The sequence below is a fragment of the Zea mays genome, chromosome 2 (genome assembly GCF_902167145.1).
Source record: "Zea mays cultivar B73 chromosome 2, Zm-B73-REFERENCE-NAM-5.0, whole genome shotgun sequence".
Lineage (NCBI taxonomy): Eukaryota > Viridiplantae > Streptophyta > Magnoliopsida > Poales > Poaceae > Zea > Zea mays.
This window is the reverse complement of record NC_050097.1, coordinates 218,056,400-218,078,136: the sequence shown is the minus strand read 5'-3', so window position 1 is coordinate 218,078,136 and position 21,737 is coordinate 218,056,400. Positions and strand designations below refer to the sequence as shown.

General features: G+C 41.8%; 3 protein-coding genes across 7 annotated transcripts in view; 1 reads left to right on the top strand and 2 right to left on the bottom strand.

Moving 5' to 3' along the window:
• Positions 1-624: 624 nt before the first annotated feature.
• On the bottom strand, positions 625-10,400 carry LOC103647852 (uncharacterized). Of its 2 annotated transcripts, none has more exons than XM_008672355.4 (10): positions 9,795-10,400; positions 9,517-9,696; positions 9,322-9,424; positions 9,200-9,230; positions 8,682-8,730; positions 8,230-8,382; positions 4,060-6,076; positions 2,433-3,765; positions 1,342-1,416; positions 625-1,169 (listed from the first exon to the last, which is right to left on the bottom strand). In XM_008672355.4, exons 1-10 carry the CDS (start codon positions 9,851-9,853, stop codon positions 1,105-1,107), a joined length of 4,065 nt encoding a protein of 1,354 aa, XP_008670577.1. In that variant the 5' UTR covers positions 9,854-10,400; the 3' UTR covers positions 625-1,104. The 2 variants fall into 2 exon arrangements, with proteins under 2 accessions (XP_008670577.1, XP_008670578.1); XM_008672356.4 differs by having other exon boundaries at positions 8,682-8,715; positions 9,795-10,387.
• Positions 10,401-10,657: 257 nt separating this feature from the next.
• LOC103649305 (uncharacterized) overlaps positions 10,658-21,737 on the top strand; it is a 33,059-nt gene continuing 21,979 nt past the window's right edge. For all 4 annotated transcript variants that reach the window (XM_035965508.1, XM_035965507.1, XM_035965510.1 and 1 more), the window contains exons 1-4: positions 10,658-11,420; positions 12,109-12,184; positions 12,380-12,455; positions 13,218-13,277. The gene's annotated coding sequence lies outside the window, so the exon portion shown is untranslated. The remainder of the gene's footprint in view (positions 11,421-12,108; positions 12,185-12,379; positions 12,456-13,217; positions 13,278-21,737) is intronic.
• Positions 15,603-17,088, bottom strand: LOC118476425 (betaine aldehyde dehydrogenase 2-like). The gene is made up of 5 exons (XM_035965512.1): positions 17,008-17,088; positions 16,815-16,938; positions 16,676-16,741; positions 16,455-16,521; positions 15,603-15,900 (listed from the first exon to the last, which is right to left on the bottom strand). The coding sequence occupies exons 1-5, from the start codon at positions 17,082-17,084 to the stop codon at positions 15,722-15,724; spliced, it is 513 nt and encodes a 170-aa protein (XP_035821405.1). The 5' UTR covers positions 17,085-17,088; the 3' UTR covers positions 15,603-15,721.

Below are 21,737 nucleotides of genomic sequence, written 5' to 3'. Positions count from 1 at the left end.
TGGGACGGTTGCCCTGGATGAATGCAATTGCAATGCAATGACCTCCCACGAATTTCAGATGCTACATCGCCAGGGCCCAATGAAGATTTGGATGAAATATGATTCTCAATGCCTGGGTAAGCAAAACAATCAACAGCAGCGCAGTTTGGCTGGCAAGCCTTTTCAGAACTTCGAAGGCATTCTGTCCACATTTAGGGCTAGTTTGGGAACACTAATTTCTCATGGGATTTTCATTTTCCCAAGGGAAATTAGTTCATTTTTCCTTGGGAAAATGAAAATCCTATGGGAAATTAGTGTTCCCAAACTAGTCCTTATAAGCTCGGGGAAAACTGAACATCCATTGCATGCTTGCATCAGAATCACAGATGAGATTCGTACGAGAAGAGAGTTCATTGGTATGCAATGGCTACGAGATAAGAGATCATGTAGAAGCACAGTCATTTCAAATGATGGTAAAGAAAGCGAGGCAGAGGACCATCACTGGTATGCGGTCATCAGCCAAAACCAAGTACATGAGCTCCAGCTGTACGGCCATAAATACTCCAAAAAATGGCTGAAACTTACAACAAAGATATGTGTGGTGCAGTCACTAGTAAATAAGGCAAAGTTTCAAAAAAAACTCGATGAAGTTTTCTAAAAAATATATATACATAGATCAAAGACAGATACACTCATCACACTAAAACAAGTGACTTTGCGGGTGCCTTGAATAAGCCCAGTTTCCATGCTACAATTGCCAAAATTACCATATATCTTGAATTTGTGATATATGTGAATGAAGAAACAAGAGGGAGATACATATATATCACAAAAACAACGAAAAATACAGTAGTTTTGGGCCAGTTGGAAGAACAGACTGCAAAAAGATCTCTAAGTCCAACTCTACACAGGAGGTCAAAGAATATTACGGAAAAAGAATAATCAAACAGTAACAATGGGGGGCTCAACTGGTAGCTTATATGAATTGCCATAGATACACAACATATAGATATATATTTATAATCACAAGCTAGCCGCGTACCGCCCTGAAAATTTGATACTCATACCTAACCTCGGAAGATATTTTATACACTCCACCTCTGGTGTCTTCTGACTTTCTGAGGATCACCTGAGCCTGGCATCACCTCCCTTGCTTCGGAATGTTGACAGGGAGAAGAAAGAACGTGGCGCTGTATTTTGGGGATAACACATCTTTGAGAAAATTGCGACTTTGAGAATAATAGGTAATATAATAGTTTGTGGTGAATACACCAGAATAAGTATGGAAACCCAAGATCTTCAAAGTATATGCATTTAATGAGCAACTTAACATAAGCATATACATGTTTAGAAGTTCTATACCTCTTCCAGTCAGTTGATCTTCTCTCGGTCTGAAATTTGCAGGTGGGTTTGGAATTGAGCTGCGTAGTGATTGTTCTGCAAATTGAGAATCTTCATCAAACTTTTGTGCTTGAATAAGCAAAATGTGTAGCACGAGCTAAAGTAACCAAAGGATATACAGGCGCCTTAAGATTCAGAAGTCTATGAACTAATAAACTTCTATGAGTGCTGTTAAGGTATAATAGCCAGGGGTATTAATGTAATCTCTTAGTCTAGGGTTTCCTTCTTGTGTCTCCTTTTATATATAGTCACCATTGGGCCTAAATATAATCATGATCCACGTGAGATACTGCTTCTGGGGGATTACAAATTTGACAGTTGGGCCTGGTTACTAGGGTCAATAGTTTTCAAAGGTTCTATCTACTCCTTCACAAGCCATTGCAGGGCAGATCCTCAAGCCATGACTCACAAAAAGAGGTTATTGGATTCTTTCGGCTAGCATTGTGCAGGAATTGCACAGGAAACATTACAGCTCTAGCACCTCTTTCCCTTTCTTTTTTTAAAATCCACACATTTGAAATGTGTGGATCCACTAACATGGTCTAAGGAGCGAGATAACATGTGCATGATTAATGCAGACAAGTGCATTAAAGAACGTCTACCAGGTCACTCACTCTCAACAAATTCAAGTATGGACAATATACTGAACTACTAAAACCATAAGGCAGAACCAATACACCCAGGGTTAGTATGCATAACATGAGCCAAGAATAGTAGGTTATCCTAGGTACACCTCAGCAAGAATACGAGTAATGCTCAGAATAGTCTTTTTCAATAGTTACAAATTTGTTCAGATACATGGAGAACGGAAATCTAAAGTTATCAGATAAATATAAGCTAAATTGTTTGCCAACTTGCAGACATGGTTGGAACCTTCCGGTACTTTTTCGAAATTTTAGGACTATTATGATCAGTCGATCATATTGGAAAGGCCTCAATTCTTTAAACTTTATCTAGTGCAAATACATTGTGGGAATAGTATTGTGAGAAGCATACTAACTAATTTAATGACAATGAAAATACCTTTTACAGAAAATTAGAAAGTCAAATACCTTGTTCAGCAAAAACCTCATCCTCAACAAAATCATCATATGAAGCAAGATAACCCATTCGAGACTTTTTGAAATCATCAGAAGATCCTACTACCAGATCCCGCCCATCTTCCATGTCTTCATCGTATTCTGAGGCAGTGGAAGCAGATACCCAATCATTTACTAAACCATCACCCCCTCTAGTCTTCCTACCAAATTTCCACAGTTTCTTCAATCCTTTGGAAACATCTTTGCGTGGCTGTTGAGATGCACTGACACCAGCAAAAGGCATCTGTGCACTGCCCCACTTTTTCCGCATCCGAGATACATCAGCATCTGTTATTTCATCAAGTGAATGAGAATTCCATGGTGGACTTCCACACGGTGAATCAGCGAATGTGTCACCATCTGTATTATCATTCATGTAAGGGGACAGCTGTGGAAGACGAGAACTCCAGGGTGCTGGAACATCACTAGCTGGATCATGAACGTTTCCTGTAAAAGCAGTGAACTTAGTACCACCAATTGCGGGTGCTTCACTTGAAAAGTTAGCATCGCCATTTTCTGACCCTGGGTCATCTGAATTTCCAAATTCATGACTAACTCTTGGGTTCTCACTGTCAGAATCAGCAGGAAAGTCACTTTCTCTAAAATTTTCTTCAATACTTTCATATTCTTCTTCTTCTTTGGCATCATCAGGAGAATCATCTTGGTGATCTTCAAAATCACCACTGTCACCATTCTGGAGGGCATTCGCCATCATAGCCGCTGCAGCCTGAAATCCAGCTATACCTATAACGGGGTGAGTCCCATTGCCTTTCCTAAGAAATGGCTTTGGTGGACCCGTTCTACGGGCACTGTAAGCAAAAGCTCCCTCTGATTGATTCTTGGAAATTCTTGATGGAGCCCAATTGTAAATATCCTCATTCCCTGATGAAATGTCCTTCAACTCATCCGGAATTTGGCTCTTCCTCATAGATTGTGACCTCCTCGATTGATCTTCTTTCAATATACTCTTTGACTCTTCAATAATGCTCTTGCTACGGGCAAAAGACTTTTGCTGAACTCTTGCAGCCGCTCTACTGAGTCCAGGTGAAGGCTTTGTATTTTCTTTTCTTAAGTCAGAGAAACTGGGGACAGGCTGTGCGATAGGATTTTCTGGTAGATTCCTGCGATTGCCATAACCGGAGCTTGCAGTCCTTGAAGAACGCTTATGGATAGGACCAACAGATGCCTTTTGGGTGGAAGCAACTTTATTTGGAAAATGCTTCCTAGAATCAGCACTCCTGGAAGAACCGTCACCAGATAGGTAGTCACTATTCAATTCCTCTTCAACCAAGAATGAGTCAACCCCCTGCAAATGGCAAAGAAAATTAAATGCAAGAAAGTAAACTCCATATTCTGCATTATTCCATTACTCCACAACATTGTGTGCAACTATAAGATTCTAAGATTTGCAAATTGCATTTAAAGAGTGAATCATTTACACAAATACTTCATAAGGCATTACTTTTAGAGATCAAAGAAAGCAACATCTGAAGTAAAATGAATATCTCATAGTTATGTACATAAGGTGCACGTTAAGCATTTTCAGTTACCAAAAAATATTTAGTCCCTTTTTAAGTGTATTAAGTTAAATATCCAATACCTGATCATTATTTCTTCTTGCTGATCGCGAAGGAGGAATCTTCTGAGAACAATGATAAACATAAGTTGAGTCAGAAACATCTCCAGACTGAGAGAATTTAGCTCGCATCTCAGCCTTGCTCCGTTCTAGGCTCTCATGCATAGCCTTTAACATTGCTTCCTTCTCCCCCCTCTGCAGTTTCCAGTCTTCCTTCAGTTTTGCATCCCTCTTCTGCATATAATGCTCATAAAACTTCCCTCTCGACTCTTCTAAGCTTAGAATGCCAAGTTTTTGTGGTGTGCTAATGTTAAATCCTTGATTACTCACCATCTTCAGAAGCTCACTGGCATCAAAATCATTGGTTGTTATACTCTCCTTTACAACTTGTTTTGTATGAATTGTCTCATGAAGAACTGTTATCGGCTTTACCTCACTCACCGTACGTGTGCTATCAACCTGCACATCTGTAGGTTTGCCTCGTCGGGATGATATTAACTTGTGTTCAGCAAATAATTTCTCCAACTCATTAGCCTTCATTTGCAATTCGCCATGCCGATCTTGGTTCCCTTTTCCTGGTCCCATCACTCTAGCCTGGAAGTTTAGTTCCTGGATGGTAATGGATGATTGCCTGCTCAAATTTGTTCCCTGGCGACCAGAAGAATCTGAATCAGAACCACCTGTAACCTTTCTCCCTACATCCTCTGCCTTCCGTGGTAGACGATTCCGCTGCAAACTAACATCACGGAACTCAGTTTCTGTAAAGGTAATCTCATCCCTACCAGATGAGCCTTTGACATTAGCCCTACCAGATGAGCCTTTAACATTAGCTCGGGAATTGGATGATGTTTTTGGTTTAGGATTAACACCACCAGATACCTTTCCAAATGATCGTGAAGGCTGATCCTTCCTTCCAGTCACTTCAGATTCAGTGTGAATATCTTTTGTATGGAGACCTCTAATATCATTCTGGGGAATCTGTTCACTTGCAACTAATACTTCATGAGGAACAGCTGTTATTTCCTTATCTATCATGCGAACATGCTCCTCTAACGATGTGCTGGTTAAAATATCCTTATTTTTCAGCAAGCCTTCCTCAACTGGCTTTGCAGAAGATTTTAGATGGTTTCGAGTGGAAACATTTGAAGTAGCATGATTTGACATCCTTGTGAGTCCTTGAATAACCCCCGCTTCTTTCCCAAAGGATGACTCACTCTCAATGCTAGAGTTTATAACCATGTCGTTTCCTGCACCATCACTATGAGGAGCAAGTGTATTACTTAAAGTTGAGGGTGGGCACAAATCTGTGGTAGTCGGATCCATTGGTACATTATCCTTTTGATAAGGCCAGGAGTGTGATGTGACTAAATCCTTCTGTCCATTAGAGTCCACATCAGCTTTTGCTTTAGAGTTGGCCTCCAAATCAGTAGATGTTGGAGTCACAACAGGAGTTCCATTGTCCTTTTTGTCATTTATGTTAACGCTCTCATTGTTGCTGAGATCAATACTCATGTCGCTAACACTGCTCCACCTTCTAACTAACTTCTCCATGGAGGCCCCAGAAGGAACCCTGCGGTGCTCACCTCTCCCTGGAACCACCCTACCAGTACCTGCTGAGTTGCTGTTACCAGAACTTGGAGTCTGCTCCTTTTTCTGGCTCTCAAACATGTTTATCCTGTCCTTCACACTCAGACGCCTTGAAAGCCCTCCTGCAGCAGGTGCGGGAGACGCGTCTGTTTCTGCTTCTTGTTTATCTATGGCCTGTGGGATGGTTGGCTTGGGTTGCTGTTCTGCAGCGACTTCTAAGCCTTGGCTGTTGCTTAGTCTGTGGACCTGAGAGCCACTTCCACCGACTGTAGATTTGTTGTTGGATTCACCGAGATCAACTTGTGGCTCATCTATAGACATGTCTGAACTGGAAGAACCACGAACATTCCCATCATCAAAGACCTTCCAGTGTGATGAAACTGCTGGCTGTGCGGTTTGAGGACTGATGTCATGACGCCGCTGGCAAAGTGACATGAATTTCGTGCATGCTTCGCTGAACATCACAAGTTTAAGTTGTTATACATGTTCAAATATTAGTCAACAGGAAAGACAGTAAATGGAAAAAATAAAGCAAAGTGGGCAATGAATAACTTCAGAGTTGCCATCGCAACCAGCAGTGTAACAATGGATTGAGGGTCTACAGAGATTCAACAGATTTGACAGCAGATTGGCAATCCCAATTAAAAGAACCTCCTCTAGTCCCCCTCCTTAACTAGAATTTTTAGATGTTTCCTAGATGAGTGTGTTATCTGGGCAATGGTAGGAGCTAAAGAGCTGGAGAACCTAGGCATAGTTGCAGCTCTTGGCGAGGTCGGATCAAGTTACGGTACCAGTATGTAATTCCTTCGTGTTTGTGTTGGGCCCTTGGGGAACTTGCTCAGCTCTTTTGTAAGGCTTTTCTTTCTCTCTAATATATAAGGTTTTTTCTCAAACACGCAAGAGAACTGTGCATCATTCCATTAAAGAGAAAGGAAAAACAAAGATACAAGAAACAACACACGCCCACAACACACTCACTGCCAGAACCAACCCCACCACCCACACTAGGCACCAAAGGAAGCACCACAGTACCTCAACCTGGGTCATGAACAAAACCTGACATCATAGAAGGCCCTTTAGCCCCAGCAATACACAACAGACTATACTCAGCCCCGGCTAAGGTCAAGCTCTTAGCGATACTAGGTTGCGACCCATTAAACACACACTCATTCCGGTGGCGCCAAACACTCCAAGCTCCTAAAATCACCAAAGAGTTAAACCCCTTCCGGGCATCTTCATGGATACGTTCAGCTGATCTGCTCCACCAACTGTCAAAATTAACCTCATCAAAACCCGGTGACAAGACTGCCAGGCCCACCCTTTGCAGAAAATAAAACCAGAATTGCCTTGCGAAGACACACGACACCAGCAAGTGATGGATGGTTTCCTCCTCTTGGTCACAAAGGGGCAAGAGGCTGGGTGAGGAAAACCCCTTCTAGCCAATCGATCAGCAGACCAACATCTGTTGTGCATCACTAGCCAAAGAAAGAACTTGCACTTAGCTGGTGCCCAAGATTTCCAAATGCGCTCATAAGGGGCAAAGGAAGTGGACCCCACAAAGAACAGCTCATAAGCCGATTTTGAAGAGTACTGCCCAGAACTGGATAACCTCCAAAAGTGTCTATCAGGAACCTCGGGCTGGGTACCAAAGCTTGAAATGGCTTCACATAAGGAAAGGAACTCAAGGATGAACTCCCAGGAGACCTCACCTCAGAAATCTCTAACCCAACTGGAATTATCTAAAGCCTCGGCCACCGCCCTTTTGTTAGCAACACGTTTAGGAACCATGGCAACCACAAGAGGGGCCAAGTCCTCAAGCCGCTGCCCCATAAGCCATCTATCCTGCCAGAAAAGCGTATCCCTGCCATCTCCCACCTCCGATGCCATGGAAATAAAGATGTGCAGTTCTCTAACGCGTTCGATAAAAAAAAGAACCTCCTCTGCATGCAAACTTCCCCACTTCCCAAAATTCAATTATACTAAGTTCACGCTTTATATCTCCCCAAATCTAGACTTTTACTTTCTTAATTATATCATACTGTTTATAAATTAATCATTTAAAATTTACGACGCAATGTAATGCCTTTCAAATTTCTAAATACAAGGACTAAACTATCCTTTGCTATGCAACTAGAGGTTGTACATATCCTAAATGAGACTTCCCTGTTCACAAGTTCACATAACGTAGAAAATGAGTAACTTGTACACAATATTACTGTTTATGTTACAGGATATAAATTATGCGAAACTTGCAGATTCTTAACATTCCATCAACTCTTAAAAAAAGAACAGACCTAGTGCTGACAGCTCCCACATGAGGCCTAGGGAAGGAATAACTGAGGCAAGCCTTACCCCTGCATTTTGCAGAGAGGCTGCGCCAAATCCAGGATCTTTTGGCTCAGTGGAAAGGCTTCTTGCCATTGCACTAGGACTGTCCTTCTATTCCATCAACTCTTAGAGGAACCAAAATGTGGTGCTGTGTTGCATTACAGGATTGGCTTTGTATATGATTATTGATTTCATTCGGGTACAAAAATTCTTATCAGCAAAAGTATTAAGCTATAACCATATACCAGAATTATGAGATTGGCAGGTTTTAAGCATTACCTCAGCCGACTGGCACCAAAATGGTTAGCGAAAAGAAGAAGCTCAGATACACTGTTCGGATTGAACCCAGCAGAGGATGCTCGAGAACAAGCTGCAGCCAGATCTTGTTTAAGGGTGCTTAGACGCACATCGATTGCCCTAAGAAGTTCTTTCCTGCACAAGAATTGAACTAGTAAATTGGCAACTATTAAATTACAAAACAAAAGAATGCAACAGCCATAAAAGGGCAGCAGACCTAACAAGAACGGCACACAACATGTCTTACGATGTACTACCTCCGTTCTGGAATATTTGCCGCCGGCTAGTTCATTTTTGAACTAGAACGCAACAAATAAAAAAACGGAGGGAGTAACAACAAACTGATTTGATAGATCATGCTGGACTCAGATAAATCGAGTTATACGGAAAAGAAGAAACAAATGAATAAGAACAGACATGACAGAGAGGCTTACTTTGTAATATCTGCTGCCACCGCCGCTGCTGAGCCTGTAACATTTTCAGCTGCCAATAAGCATGGCCAGATATTACATAAATTAGATTCAGACACAGCAGATATGAAAGACCACACTAGCAATGCAACATTATAACAATATTCGTTAACCCCACAAACAGTTAGCAATTAATTACAGTATTTATGTCTTTCCTGAATTAGACATAGATTGCTTCCAATGCAAATTTGGTGCTATCCAATGCATCGTTTCATAGTCAAGAGCTCCTAAAATTCCATGGGGATCAATTATCCCAGTTGTGTTCCCATCTATATTTTCCTTCTTTGCTTCTGACTTTTACCATCAATTAGATATTTGATATTTCAATGTCACTCGAGTTAACATGGACTAAAATTTCCAAAATAAAAAGGCGCAGAGAAACGTTATCAGGTATGAACATAGATGGAATAAGCTAGCAATATCGAAACCCCAATTGATGATGGAATGCCAATCCAAACACTGAACATAATCATCCTACATACCAGTTCCACCTGAGGTAGCGTCTCCAGTACCCTGAATAAGGTACAGAAATTTAGGCAATAGCTACACGAAGAAACAGAAGACGAAAAACACCCAGCATCTGAAACAATTGCTTGGCACTTACTCCCTGCGCATATATCTTCCTAGCCCCTTCCAGCTGCGACATCTCTAAATCATAGGTGCTCGTCAACTCCAGCACCTCTGGCGTGCTCACGAAGCGCACGAACCTGGAGGCACAGGCCAACAAAACATCCATCAGAATCCAATCTTTCCGGCACCGCCAACCCATGAACCGACGGATAAGCCACAATCAGCAGACCTCTCAAGGGTGCCCTTACTAAACCACGGGGCGGGCCGGTCCAGCTGCAGCCGGATGGCCGGCGGCGGTGGCTGAGCCGACGCCTGTTCCTCCACAGCCCGCAGGTGCGCCACGAACGGCTTCACCGACCCTGACGCGATCTTCTCCGTCCGCCCATTGCCGCACACCACCAGCTCGCACCTGCGCAGAGACCCCGAAGGGGCCGCATTTAGCGCGCAAGAACCACACGAACGCATCAAATGGGTGGAGTTTTGCTTGCTAGCCTCTCGCTTTCTCACCGCTGACGCCGAGGGGAGAGCTGGAAGAGCGCGAAGTCGAGCGGCGCGTGGGCCTCCATGGCGACCCCCGCCACTGCTACTACCGCCGACGTTCTCGGATCTGGCGGATCCCGGACACGAGCTCCTCCCCCCGCCGCAACCTCCCAAGAAACGCCGGAACGGCCGCGTGGGGCGCCAATGCAGCTCCCGCGGCGACAGGATCGCGGATTGCGGCGTCTGCCGGACCGTGCTGCGACGGCCCGGATCTCGCCGGCACGCGGCCGAATCCGATGACCACGCGTGCGTGCGACGGGGGAAGAGCGGAGTGGAAGAAGAGAGGACTAGAGAGCACCACTGCGCTGCGTGTTTGGTAGTGGTGGTGGACTCTGCTCGCTCCTCAGTCCTCACTACTCTGGTAGGCTGCTGCAGAGAAATGGAGAAAGCTAAAACAATGGGAAATTTTTGGTGGTATATGAGAGGGATTACTGGCTTCACTTTGCAGGTTTGGTTAAAGTACGTGTGTGATTATCAGATAAGCTCGACACTTGGAATACGGACAAAAGAAAGTGGCTGTTGCTGAAGAGCAGCTACTCCTACTTTTGGTTCTCTCTGAGGTTACAATACAACAAGGCAACGGCATCAAGATCAAGAGGAGCTGCTCATGTAAGACATCCGCACCTCTTTATTGTCTTTGTTTTTTTTTTCTTTTTTGGAATGCATGTTTATAAACAAGGCATCTAACACGAGATTCATCATGCGAATGATTATTGGATATTTGGGATACACCCTTCCCCTGTCCATTCCAAATATAGCTTAGACTAACCTAGTCGTGCTTAATCTCTACTACTCTATAAGACAATAGTGTAGACGTACACACCTACTTTGGTGCACGGGTCTGCCTACAGACGCCCGCTCTCTCTCTCGCGCCCCCGCTCTCTGCGCCCGGCTGTCTCCGACCCCGCTCTCTGCGCCCCCGACGCCCCCGCTCTCTCCAACCCCGCCAGCAGCGCCATCCCCGCCCGCAGCGCCCCCGACGTCCCGGCTGTCGCGCATGGAAGGTCGCCATCCCCGCGATCCTTATGGAAGCGCCCCGGCTGTCGGCTGCTCCAAGAAAGGAATTAGCGTCGTGTGGAGGACCCGCCCCGTTCTCTGCGCCCCCGACGCGCCGCCATCGCATTCCCCGCGTGGTCTGCTACAAGGAAAGGTCCGCGTGTGGTCCGTTGCCGCCATTCCCCGCCCCCGCTCTCCGCTCTTGGCTCTCCTCTCTCTGCTGCAGCCGGCGCCCGCCAGGTCCGCGCCCACCAGCCGCAATCGTCCGCCATCTCCTCGAGCCTCTTAGTTTTGCGCAAATCGAGCTGCGCAAATCGAGCTGCGCAAATCGGGCCTTCCATCCATGGCAGCCGCGCCCCTACAGTCAAAGATTCGCGGCTGCCTTCCCCCAATTGCTCCCCCTCCTCTCTCCCTACTTACGTACACCACACCTGCCCCTTCCTTTCTCCAAATTAGCCGCAGTCCGCGTCCACAACTGTCATCGGTGCTCTCTCCAAGTGTCGCGCCACTGTGCCGCTGCCGGCGACGAAGAAGGAGCCCCGCTCCCAACCTCCGGTGTGCCGCCCGCAATTTTCTGCTCACCGCCGGCGTTCCAAGGTATACTTCAACAGCATTTTGCAGGCAGTAATTTCCTCCCATGTTGTCTCGTAGTTTCATTTTGCAGGCAGTAATTTGGTTAGTGACTGATATGTACAGAAAACTTGTTAGTTACAATATTGTTAGGCACTGATATGGTTAGGCACTGATTTTTATGTGGATTTCATAGCGTTTTGATTTAATGGTATGAATTGTTCAGGCACTGATATGGTTAGGCACTGGTTTTTTGCCAAAACACAATGATTTCAGTTGAAGGCTTTGCAGTACCAGCAGCTGTTCTTGTGCTTCGGCTTAAGTGTGCAATTGCTAGCTGAGTACAAGTAGTTTGGTAGTAGGTTGTGAAATCATGAGTTTCAGTTTGGTAGTAGTTTGTCATGTTTTCGGCAAACTGGTGAGATCATGAGTTTCAGTTTAAATAGAGAACTCATTGGATCTTTATGTCCTGTGCCACAACATATGGTTAGGCACTGATATGTACAGAAAACTGGTTAGTTACAATATGGTTAGGCACTGATATGGTTAGGCACTGATTTTTATGTGGATTTCATAGCGTATTGATTTAATGGTATGAATTGTTCAGGCACTGATATGGTTAGGCACTGATTTTTTGCCAAAACACAATTATTTCAGTTGAAGGCTATAATATGTGAGAATGATGTTTCTGAAGTGAGTTCATTTTTCGGTGCAGATTGTTGCAATAAGGGATATCATACCTCCTGCTGTTGTGTAGCTCACATTATTCCAGTCATTGTCAATTCTCTCAGGTACATTTCTCCCATGTTGGACCTATACATTTTGCATCAAGTAATTTGCTTTCATAACGTATTGATTTAATGGTATGAATTGTTCAGGCACTGATATGGTTAGGCACTGATTTTTTGCCAAAACACAATTATTTCAGTTGAAGGCTATAATATGTGAGAATGATGTTTCTGAAGTGAGTTCATTTTTCGGTGCAGATTGTTGCAATAAGGGATATCATACCTCCTGCTGTTGTGTAGCTCACATTATTCCAGTCATTGTCAATTCTCCCAGGTACATTTCTCCCATGTTGGACCTATACATTTTGCATCAAGTAATTTGCTTTCTTTGTGGGTATATTATTGGGTGACATGTTTTTAGTTGCTATAGGTCTATAAAATTATATTAATTAGAGCATCAACATTCTGAGGGTCCAACTAAATAGTATGATACTCATGTGTTGTCTGCATATTGGGTGACATGATTTGATCAACTCATGTGTTGTCTGCATGTTTCCCTAACTGAGGCTTTGCTAATTCTTTGATTTCCCCATGTTAATTTGATTTGCACATCACTAAATATTATGATACCTATTGTTTTTTATATGTACATGGAAAGAGTATACTACCTTACTGTGGTATTAAACTAGGAAGAATATTATGTAATCTGCAAATTGAATCTGCAAATTGAATATTGGCTTGTGGTAAAGTCTCCTATGTACCTAAATATTTTTTCTACCTATTGTTTTTTATTTTTATATGTACATGGAAAGAGTATACTACCTTACTGTGGTATTAAACTAGGAAGAATGTTATGTAATCTGCAAATTGAATCTGCAAATTGAATATTGGCCTGTGGTAAAGTCTCCTATGTACCTAAATATTTTTTCTACCTATTGTTTTTTATTTTTATATGTACATTGAAAGAGTATACTACCTTACTGTGGTATTAAACTAGGAAGAATATTATGTAATCTGCAAATTGAATCTGCAAATTGAATATTGGCCTGTGGTAAAGTCTCCTATGTACCTAAATATTTTTTCTTCTCTATTACAGTTCTTCTAGCAGTAGAACTTTGCTAATTGAATCTGCAAAAGTAACTTCGACAGCAAAAAGGTGAGTGAACGCCTCATGTTTATTGTTTTCTTTAAGGTTATCTTTTTTTTGCGGATTACACAATAAACAACTCAAATCAGATTTTATGCACCACTGAAAAACAGTTGCCATGCTTTTCTGCCCATAATAGAGGATGAGAACTGCTGTTACCCGTCGTGTAAAAGAGCAAGTATCCTCGACAGACATAAGCGAACAGCAGTTCTCATCCTTCTTCCTGTATTTTTGCTTGAAGGTGATCTGTTTTTTGCCAAAACACAATGAAAACTGAAATCTGATTTCAGTTGAAAAACTGCATTTTCCTGTTAAAGAAATACAATGTTCTTATGTCTTGTTCTTATGTTCATGTTCTGAAGTCTTGTTCTTATGTCTTGTTCTTATGTTCATGCATATAACTTTTATATGACATATGTTAAGCTTGTGTGTATTGGGGTTTTTTGTATTGGGGTATAAAGTTTATATGCATTCTTCCGGTATATATCGGTTGATGCTAATTCGTAGAAAAAAAGATAGTGGGAGGCTTGGATGATAGTATACTTTGAGTTCGGTGCACTTGCATCCGTTCACAATTCTCTTTGTCGTCTGCTTCTCTTCATGTTCTTTTCCGAATATACCATTCAACACAAAGACAAACACCCTTAATTGCTTGTCTTAATGTTCTTCTCCAATTACATCGGTTGCTCTGTGAGACAACCACTCACTTTGAATTTCTTAACAAGCATTTGCAGTTCTCTGTAGACGTCCCATAGTACCTCTCGCGTCAACAAACATGAAACAAGTTATTCTTACCCATTGACGAACACATATATATAACAACCTAGGGAGACTGAATGCATAAGCTCGCTTGAAATCAGAACCTCGATGACATCATGATGACTGATTAGATTAAATGGCTTTATAAAGTAAACGACATGATAATTGATCAAGTTGCATATGCCAACACCACATTTTTGAACCGCGACAGTATGACATGTGTTTCATTTAAATTTAAATTTTAAATTTTGTTAAAGGCTACAAGGTTTTGATGGAACCGGTCGTATTGAACCGAGAAAGAGACGCAGCGGACCGCATAAAACGGAAGCCTATGTAAGTTATTACATAAATCTATTTACACAGAATTTGTCTATCAAAGAAATGACCGTTATTTAGTCGTATGTTTAATATAGCTACAGGTTGTTCGACGACTACCGTGACGAAGATTTTTATGGGCTACCTCGGAAATACAGTATTGTCGCTCGGGTAGAAGTTAAATTCCCGATTGAGCCACGTTATCGTGATAGACAACATTTCATTTTATCTGACATCCATGTAAGCCAACAATTATTTAAGTTTCATTTACAAAGTTACACTATCTTCATACAATCGCCTCTTCTCCTACTGAAATCCTACTGAAATACTATTAGGGAGCCAAGATCGAGGCCATAACATATGTGTCCGTGACAGTGAAACATTTCAACAATTTACTCCATGAAAAGCATGTTTACAATATGCATAACGTAAAGTTTGGTCTTCATCCGGGTCCATTTAATTTTCGACATCTAAATGGTCCCATGGAATTGTATTTCAACCAACAAACTATCGTGGAGCCATACACTGTTCCAATTCAAATGCCGCCATTCCCAAAACATATATTCTTCAACCTTGACGATATTGCTGAGTTGCCAAACAGGACTTTAGTCGGTAAGAATATATCGATCTTGGCCCAATTTTTTAAATACCGTTTACACGAAATTTAGTATTAATCCATTTATAAATTGTTATTTTTGTAGACATTATGGCTATTGTAGTCCACATGGATACAATTCATCGCACAATGTGGGGCCCTTTCAGGAAGATTGTTATAATGGATGCTAGGTATATTCCATTAATTGTATATGTCAAATCAATATATATTACTAACCAATTCTTACCAAAATGAATGTCATAGGGGGTCTTTACATATCATTAAAGTTTGGGGTGACCTACTAAACAAAAATGCACTCCGTTGGGCGTTGGCTAAGGAGGATTATGGCATAATAATTGGGACTATGTTTAGGCGGTTCAGAAGACAAGGTACAACATGTCTTTACGCCTTGCAAACACATCTGTCACTAAGTTTTACTTTATAATGATTCGTAACAGAGATTTAAATGTGTAATTCTAGAGTTCCTCGAGTCTTCGGATCATACCGCAATACACTTCAATCCGTTCCATCACAACACCCACTATTTTGGACGTAAGTATATTCTTAAAAATTAGTTACTTTTAAATCGTGATTGTTCTCATTAAATCATGAACTTCGTGTAGATATGATTAATTGTGCCATTCATTGCAGCAATTCAAAAAGCTTTGGTGGCGCGGAGCAACCGTCAGTTTGCTGTTACATTTCTTGAAGAGCAAAGGCGTAGATAGATTCTAGAATTTCGAAAAGAGCAATAATTGGATCTATATTTAGGCCTAGATAGATTCTACAATGTAACAATACATGTCGTACTGTTATTGATCAACCAAAAGCAACATGAGGCTGAATTGTAATACCTATGACATGGGTTTAATAAGAGATAGTTTACATGGATAAGAAGACGAGATGTCGCGCTGCAAATCTGACCATTGGTCCAAAAGCACCCAAACAGAGTCCACTCGACAGCTGTTTTATATTTAGAAGGAATGATCAATGATGGAAGTATATCATAATCCATAATTCCACAATGAGCAAAGTATCAGCATAACTAAAGTAAGTTGGTCAGTGAATTTGTAAAAGTTCCCTTCCTTGGAACTTAAACTTATGTTCTACAAAGAAGTTCAGCCCTATATTTCTCAAGGTCTATGATGAAATCAAATCATGTAACATATACATAATGCATCAAATACTTTCTGTTTCATCTTTTTATTCATAATGCATAAAAAGTCTGGTGTTGTGGTCAAAAGTCCAAACTATAGCAAGCATGTGGGTTTTCCCCACAACTTTATGGACTGTATTTTACAAATCCTAACAATCAATTTTCAAACGAAAATAATTATTATTGTAGTAGCCTGATCAGGCTCAGCTGAGTATTTCTATGAAAATCCCAGAAACCGATGAAGGGCTTTGAAGGGTTTAGGCATTTAGCATTCTCATCAATTAAATTCTCTGCAAATTGCAACAATCCACAAATACCAATGAACTTCAGGAATTTTGTAATCCTTAGAATATAAACGTACCTTTGTCAATGTCAACATCATCAAATACTACTATAGGACTTTTTCCACCAAGTTCCAGTGTAACAGGCTGTCAAGAAAAATGCAATGTTAAGGAATGCAACAGAATTTCCTCTTAAAATAGGGCACTCAAATCATACTTTCTGATAATTTATCAACTAGAAGAGAGCAAAACAACACGGCACAGCACATTACTATAAATAAAACATAATTCACAGACGAACCTTGACCATAGGAGCTGCCGATGCCATAATTTTCTTGCCAGTTTCAAAACTCCCAGTAAAAGCGACCTAAATAAACAGAAAACCCATGCTATGAGGAGTGCTCATGCATGATTATGTCATTATATGCAGAATAGTTTACCTTGTAAACATCTGGGTGTGCTGACAAAGGAGCGCCAGCATCAGGACCTAATCTTGTCACAATGTTCAAGACACCAGAAGGGAGACCGACTTCTTTACAGATATCAGCAAGCTCTAAGCAAGTCCTGGTAATTCAAAACGTAGGCACATAAAATTCAAAACGTAGGAACATGATATAACATGCTAATACTTACACAGAAGCCAGTTCAGATGGCTTCAGTACAGCTGTACAACCAGCAGCCAATGCAGGGGCTACCTTCCATGTAGCCATCAGTAGAGGATAGTTCTTGCAACACAAATACAAGTACAAAGTATAATGCTTTAGAGTCAGAATCAGAATAAGTAAAACAAGAACATATGAAGAAAACATAAATATAAGTAAATAAGTTACTTAGTCAACAGCATCTTATATATAGACATAATAGTCTGAAATGGCCCGCACGACAATTATGTGAACAAAGATAGTAACACAATAGTGAGTTTCTAGAGAAGAAGCGTACACTTATACTAGGACAAAGCTCACTGTCATATCAACATAGAAAGAATACTTGATATTGGCCAAACATTGACACAAGCAAAAAAAAATTGACATTAACTTGGATATATAGGTGAGATTCAACACTGGATAGGAAGTACAAATCTGAATACTGGAAATATTTCAGAATGGTGATGAGGAAAGTTATCGAAATTAGGTTTAAAAGACTGTGTGTGGTTAGAGAATATGCAGTTTATTCGCTATACATTTACACACGGGCATCTATCCAAGTTTTTTATAATTGTCCCTGACCAATTATACTTGGATCAAATTCTAGAGGGCTCCAAACTGGACAACCTGCTGAATTTCAGTTTCAGCTAACTGAACCAACTTCAGTTAAGGCCAACCTGACAGTCCACTTTGAGTAGTTGTTACTCCAACTTTTGTATATGATCATGTCCACCACCCTTTAATGACGATTTAAAAGTAACTAATTTTTAGAATCTGAAAATTCAGAAACACAGCAGCACCACTTGGAACCATTCTTTTTCCTGGGTTCCAATAGTTCCTCTACAGTTTTTACATAGTGACCCATAGCTAATTGGTCTGGAACGATTAACATCTTGATCTGGCTTGGCCTGCTGGCTGCTGACAGATGGCACAAGAAGTCACATACTTTTCATGTCTGGCCTGCTGACAGTTTTTCTCTAAGCCATTCCACTGTCCATAATAGGGTTTCCTTATGGAGAACGGAGAACCAAAAGAAACAGATCAGATTGAACATAATGATGGTCGCACACCATTATCAAACATCTCAAACACTATAGGTAAAGGTTATTACACGCGTGTCGATTAACGTTTCAAACGTAGTATGTAGGGGAACACTAATACACAAAGTTATATTGTAGCTGATGAAAATGGATCGAAATCGCTTGGTCCAAATGTCGATGCTAAGGAACGTAAGAGGCAAAGGGAAAGGGAAAGATATGCCGCGATGACCGTTGAACAAAGAAACGAGAAAAATAGAAAGCGTCGTGAAGTAAGCCAACGAAATAAAGGACTTGCTATACAGACAGAGGCATCTAGAGGTGATGAAAGAAGTTAAATTTCACATTGTTATTATACCTACATACATGTACCTTATACAAAGTTGACATGTATTATTTTGTATATGGGTGATATACAAAGAAGACATTAATATGAAGACATTTGAGACAGTTAACTTTGAAACAAGTGGCTGTAGCACAATTGATTTCACAAACTTTGCAACACAAGGTAATAGGGTATACCAATCACAGTTTTTTTCACCCATCGTTTTATAATACATATTTGTAGCCATGAAAATCATTTTGCCGTTGTTGATTTGGCAGTTCCAAATAATAACACTTCACCGACCGATAATATTATCGAACGAGAAAGGCAAAGGCATAGAGAAAGACGTGCAAAAATGTCAGTAGACCAAAGGAACGAGTTGAATAGGAAGCGTCGTGAGGCGCGACAACAAAACAAGGGACAAGAAATGATGTCCACTGTGTCAGGAGGTGATGAAACACGTCAAATTTAAATTAATGTTTATGTGCATAAACCTACACTTAGAAAGTAATGTGTTCATTGTTTTTTAGATGTAGACCAAAAAGTAAATGTGAATCAAGATGATGATAGCGATTGGTTGCATAGGAATGATACATTCAAGGCAGACGACGTTTTCACAACCAGAGACCTTCTGGCACCAGGTACATGACTGTTCACTCAACTAAATTAGCAAAACAGCTGATTTCTGGCGGTTTAACGTATACATGCTTTATTCCAGGCGGTGTGCATGAAACTGTTGGTAACACACCCAACCATAATTTGGAAAGGGCCGCCTACTTTAGAGAGCGGTACAAAAACTTAACTCCCGCCGAGATGGAGTTTAGGCGTGAACGCCTTAGGTTGTATGATAATACACCAAAGCGGAAAGGGTCAAAGATAGAGTATATAAGAAAACGTAGAGCACTGTTGGCTGACACATTGAGTCAGGAGTCAATCGCCATGGAGTCCCCAACATATACCCCTGAGGTTGTACACCCTACAACAGATGCAATTGAACCTGATGGATTCGTAGTTACCCCCTGCGACTGGGTTATCCCTGAAATCGCCGGTAACCCGTTCCTGCCAGCTCCAACACAGACTGAGGATGCCGATTCACCGCATATGTCTACTGGACCACTAAGACGTAAACATGTGCCACGTGGTGAAAGACAAGCTATCTTAGCCCGTCGAAACCGGCAATTTGAAGCACCCATTTCAAGGAACATGGCTACTACGACTGAGGATACTATCAGTGACGCTGGTGAAGGGGCTGATTGTACACAACCCCATATGACTACAGAGAACAACAACAATGGTAATTACTATCATTGTTTTCAAGTCGGATGAGTTGTTGGTCATTTTGGCTGACCGACTTGGACGATTAATCGTGACCAGTCTCGATTGATCGGATGACTTGAAAACAATGATTATTATCCTATCTTAAATGGATGCAGCATGACGACGATAGCGTGTAGTTCGACTAAACGTGTGTTTCCATCAGTACAATGTAGGAATCAATGTCATGGTGATATCGTGGCAACAAATGAGAGTGCAAGTATGACCGAACAAGGAAGTGGGGTGGATCATACCCAGTCGAAGCCAAGGGTCATTTCCAATGGTAATTGTTAAGAATCTTTATTCAGGTTACATATTTTTCCCAACCCTATTATCCTGAATGCCCTTGTATTTTATCGGGCTTGTATTTTCACGTTCCAGTTGATGACGATGACGGTGTCGTATTTGAAGACGATGCTGATGAGAACGAGGGATACCTATTCGCTGGGCAATGTACTAATTTCCATCTTTTTATGGTATGATACCAATGCTTATATAGATACATATGTCTTACTCATTGTTTCCAAAAAATATCAGATGAGGATACCGATGAAGATATAGAGATCGATGGTAGTCAAGATGAATCGACTGCCACTGATGTTCCTGATCCGTATGATAAGGTGTACAGCAACATCCCTGAAGAAACACATATGCTCAAGACTGTTCCCAACTGCGGTTATTGCACCGCGAAGAAGTTTGAGTATGAGACACCTGGTTTTTGTTGTCGTGGTGGGAAGGTTGAGCTAGCCCCACTGGAGACCCCTCCCCAACTCAAGAGGTTGTGGGATAGTGCAGACTCTGATGCTAGGCACTTTCGTGATAACATTAGGTTTTTTAATGGCCATTTCTCTTTCACTTCCCTATACTGTTGCCTCGATAGTATGACAACAAATGTAAGGGATTCTGGTATATACACGTTCCGAGCACAGGGCATGATGTACCACAATATAAAGTCATTTGGTAAGGAAGGTGGGGCAGAGCATAAACACCTTGAGCTATACTTTTATGATGATGATCCCACACTCGAGCATCGGTACCGTAAGTGTCGCGAAGAGCATCAACAGAAAGACAAAGAGGTTATTCGACAGATAGTCGACATACTACGTGGAAACCCGTACTCCGAGCACCTTAGGACCATGGGCCACGTTGAGAACCTTGATGACTATCGTATCGCGTTGAATCTAGACCAGACGTTGAACCAGAAGACATATAACACACCTCTCACTTCGGAGGTGGCTGCTGTCTGGATCGATGGGAGCGAAGGGCGAGGCCAGTTCAGCAAAAGTGTTATGCTCCATGGGAAGGACAGTTCAAGCCACTGCATCCGCTCATACCATGGATGCTACGATGCACTATCATATCCATTGTTCTTCCCTAGAGGCGAACTTGGCTGGCACGCAAATATCCCAAAGGTTGGAGTATCCATGGACGAAGTGGATGCATATCGTGCGACACATAGGGCAAGTAATGCAAATGATGAAGATGCGGGTTAGTTGTTTGTTTAAAATTTGATATCTTTGCGCATTATTAACTATCTTTTCAGCATCACTCACTTTATAATCCTTGCGTTTGCAGAATCTCCTAGCCATTTATGTGTGTCTGTACGTGACTACTACTGCTACAAATTTCAGATTCGCCCCGGGGTATTCAATCCAATACTTCATGGAAAGCGGCTTTTCCAGCAGTTCGCGGTCGACACGTACATAAAGATTGAGAGCTCACGTTTAGATTACATACGCAATAATCAGGGTCGGTTAAGGGCAGACCTGTACCAGGGCTTGGTGGATATCATGCTAGATGGAGATATTAGAGCAGAGAATGTTGGCAAGCGAACTGTGTTGTCGACGTCGTTTATTGGCGGTCCTCGTGACATGAGACGTCGGTATATGGATGCTATGGCTCTGGTGCGGAAGTTTGGAAAACCAGACATATTTCTTACCATGACATGTAACCCTAACTGGGATGAGATAAGGAGGGAGCTTCTCCCTGGGCAGACACCGCAAGATCGTTCGGATCTTGTAGTGCGTGTCTTTCATGCGAAGC

Coding starts and splice junctions, on each gene's coding strand:
- LOC103647852 (XM_008672355.4), bottom strand. CDS start 9,853: ATGGAGGCCCACGCGCCGCTCGACTTCGCGCTCTTCCAGCTCTCCCCT. Junction 8,383..8,681: donor GTGGCAGCAGATATTACAAA/GTAAGCCTCTCT, acceptor ATTCTTGTGCAG/GAAAGAACTTCTTAGGGCAA. Junction 1,170..1,341: donor AGATCAACTGACTGGAAGAG/GTATAGAACTTC, acceptor CCCAAAATACAG/CGCCACGTTCTTTCTTCTCC.
- LOC118476425 (XM_035965512.1), bottom strand. CDS start 17,084: ATGGCTACATGGAAGGTAGCCCCTGCATTGGCTGCTGGTTGTACAGCT. Junction 16,522..16,675: donor CGGCAGCTCCTATGGTCAAG/GTTCGTCTGTGA, acceptor TTTTCTTGACAG/CCTGTTACACTGGAACTTGG. Junction 15,901..16,454: donor TGATGTTGACATTGACAAAG/GTACGTTTATAT, acceptor AATATAAAACAG/CTGTCGAGTGGACTCTGTTT.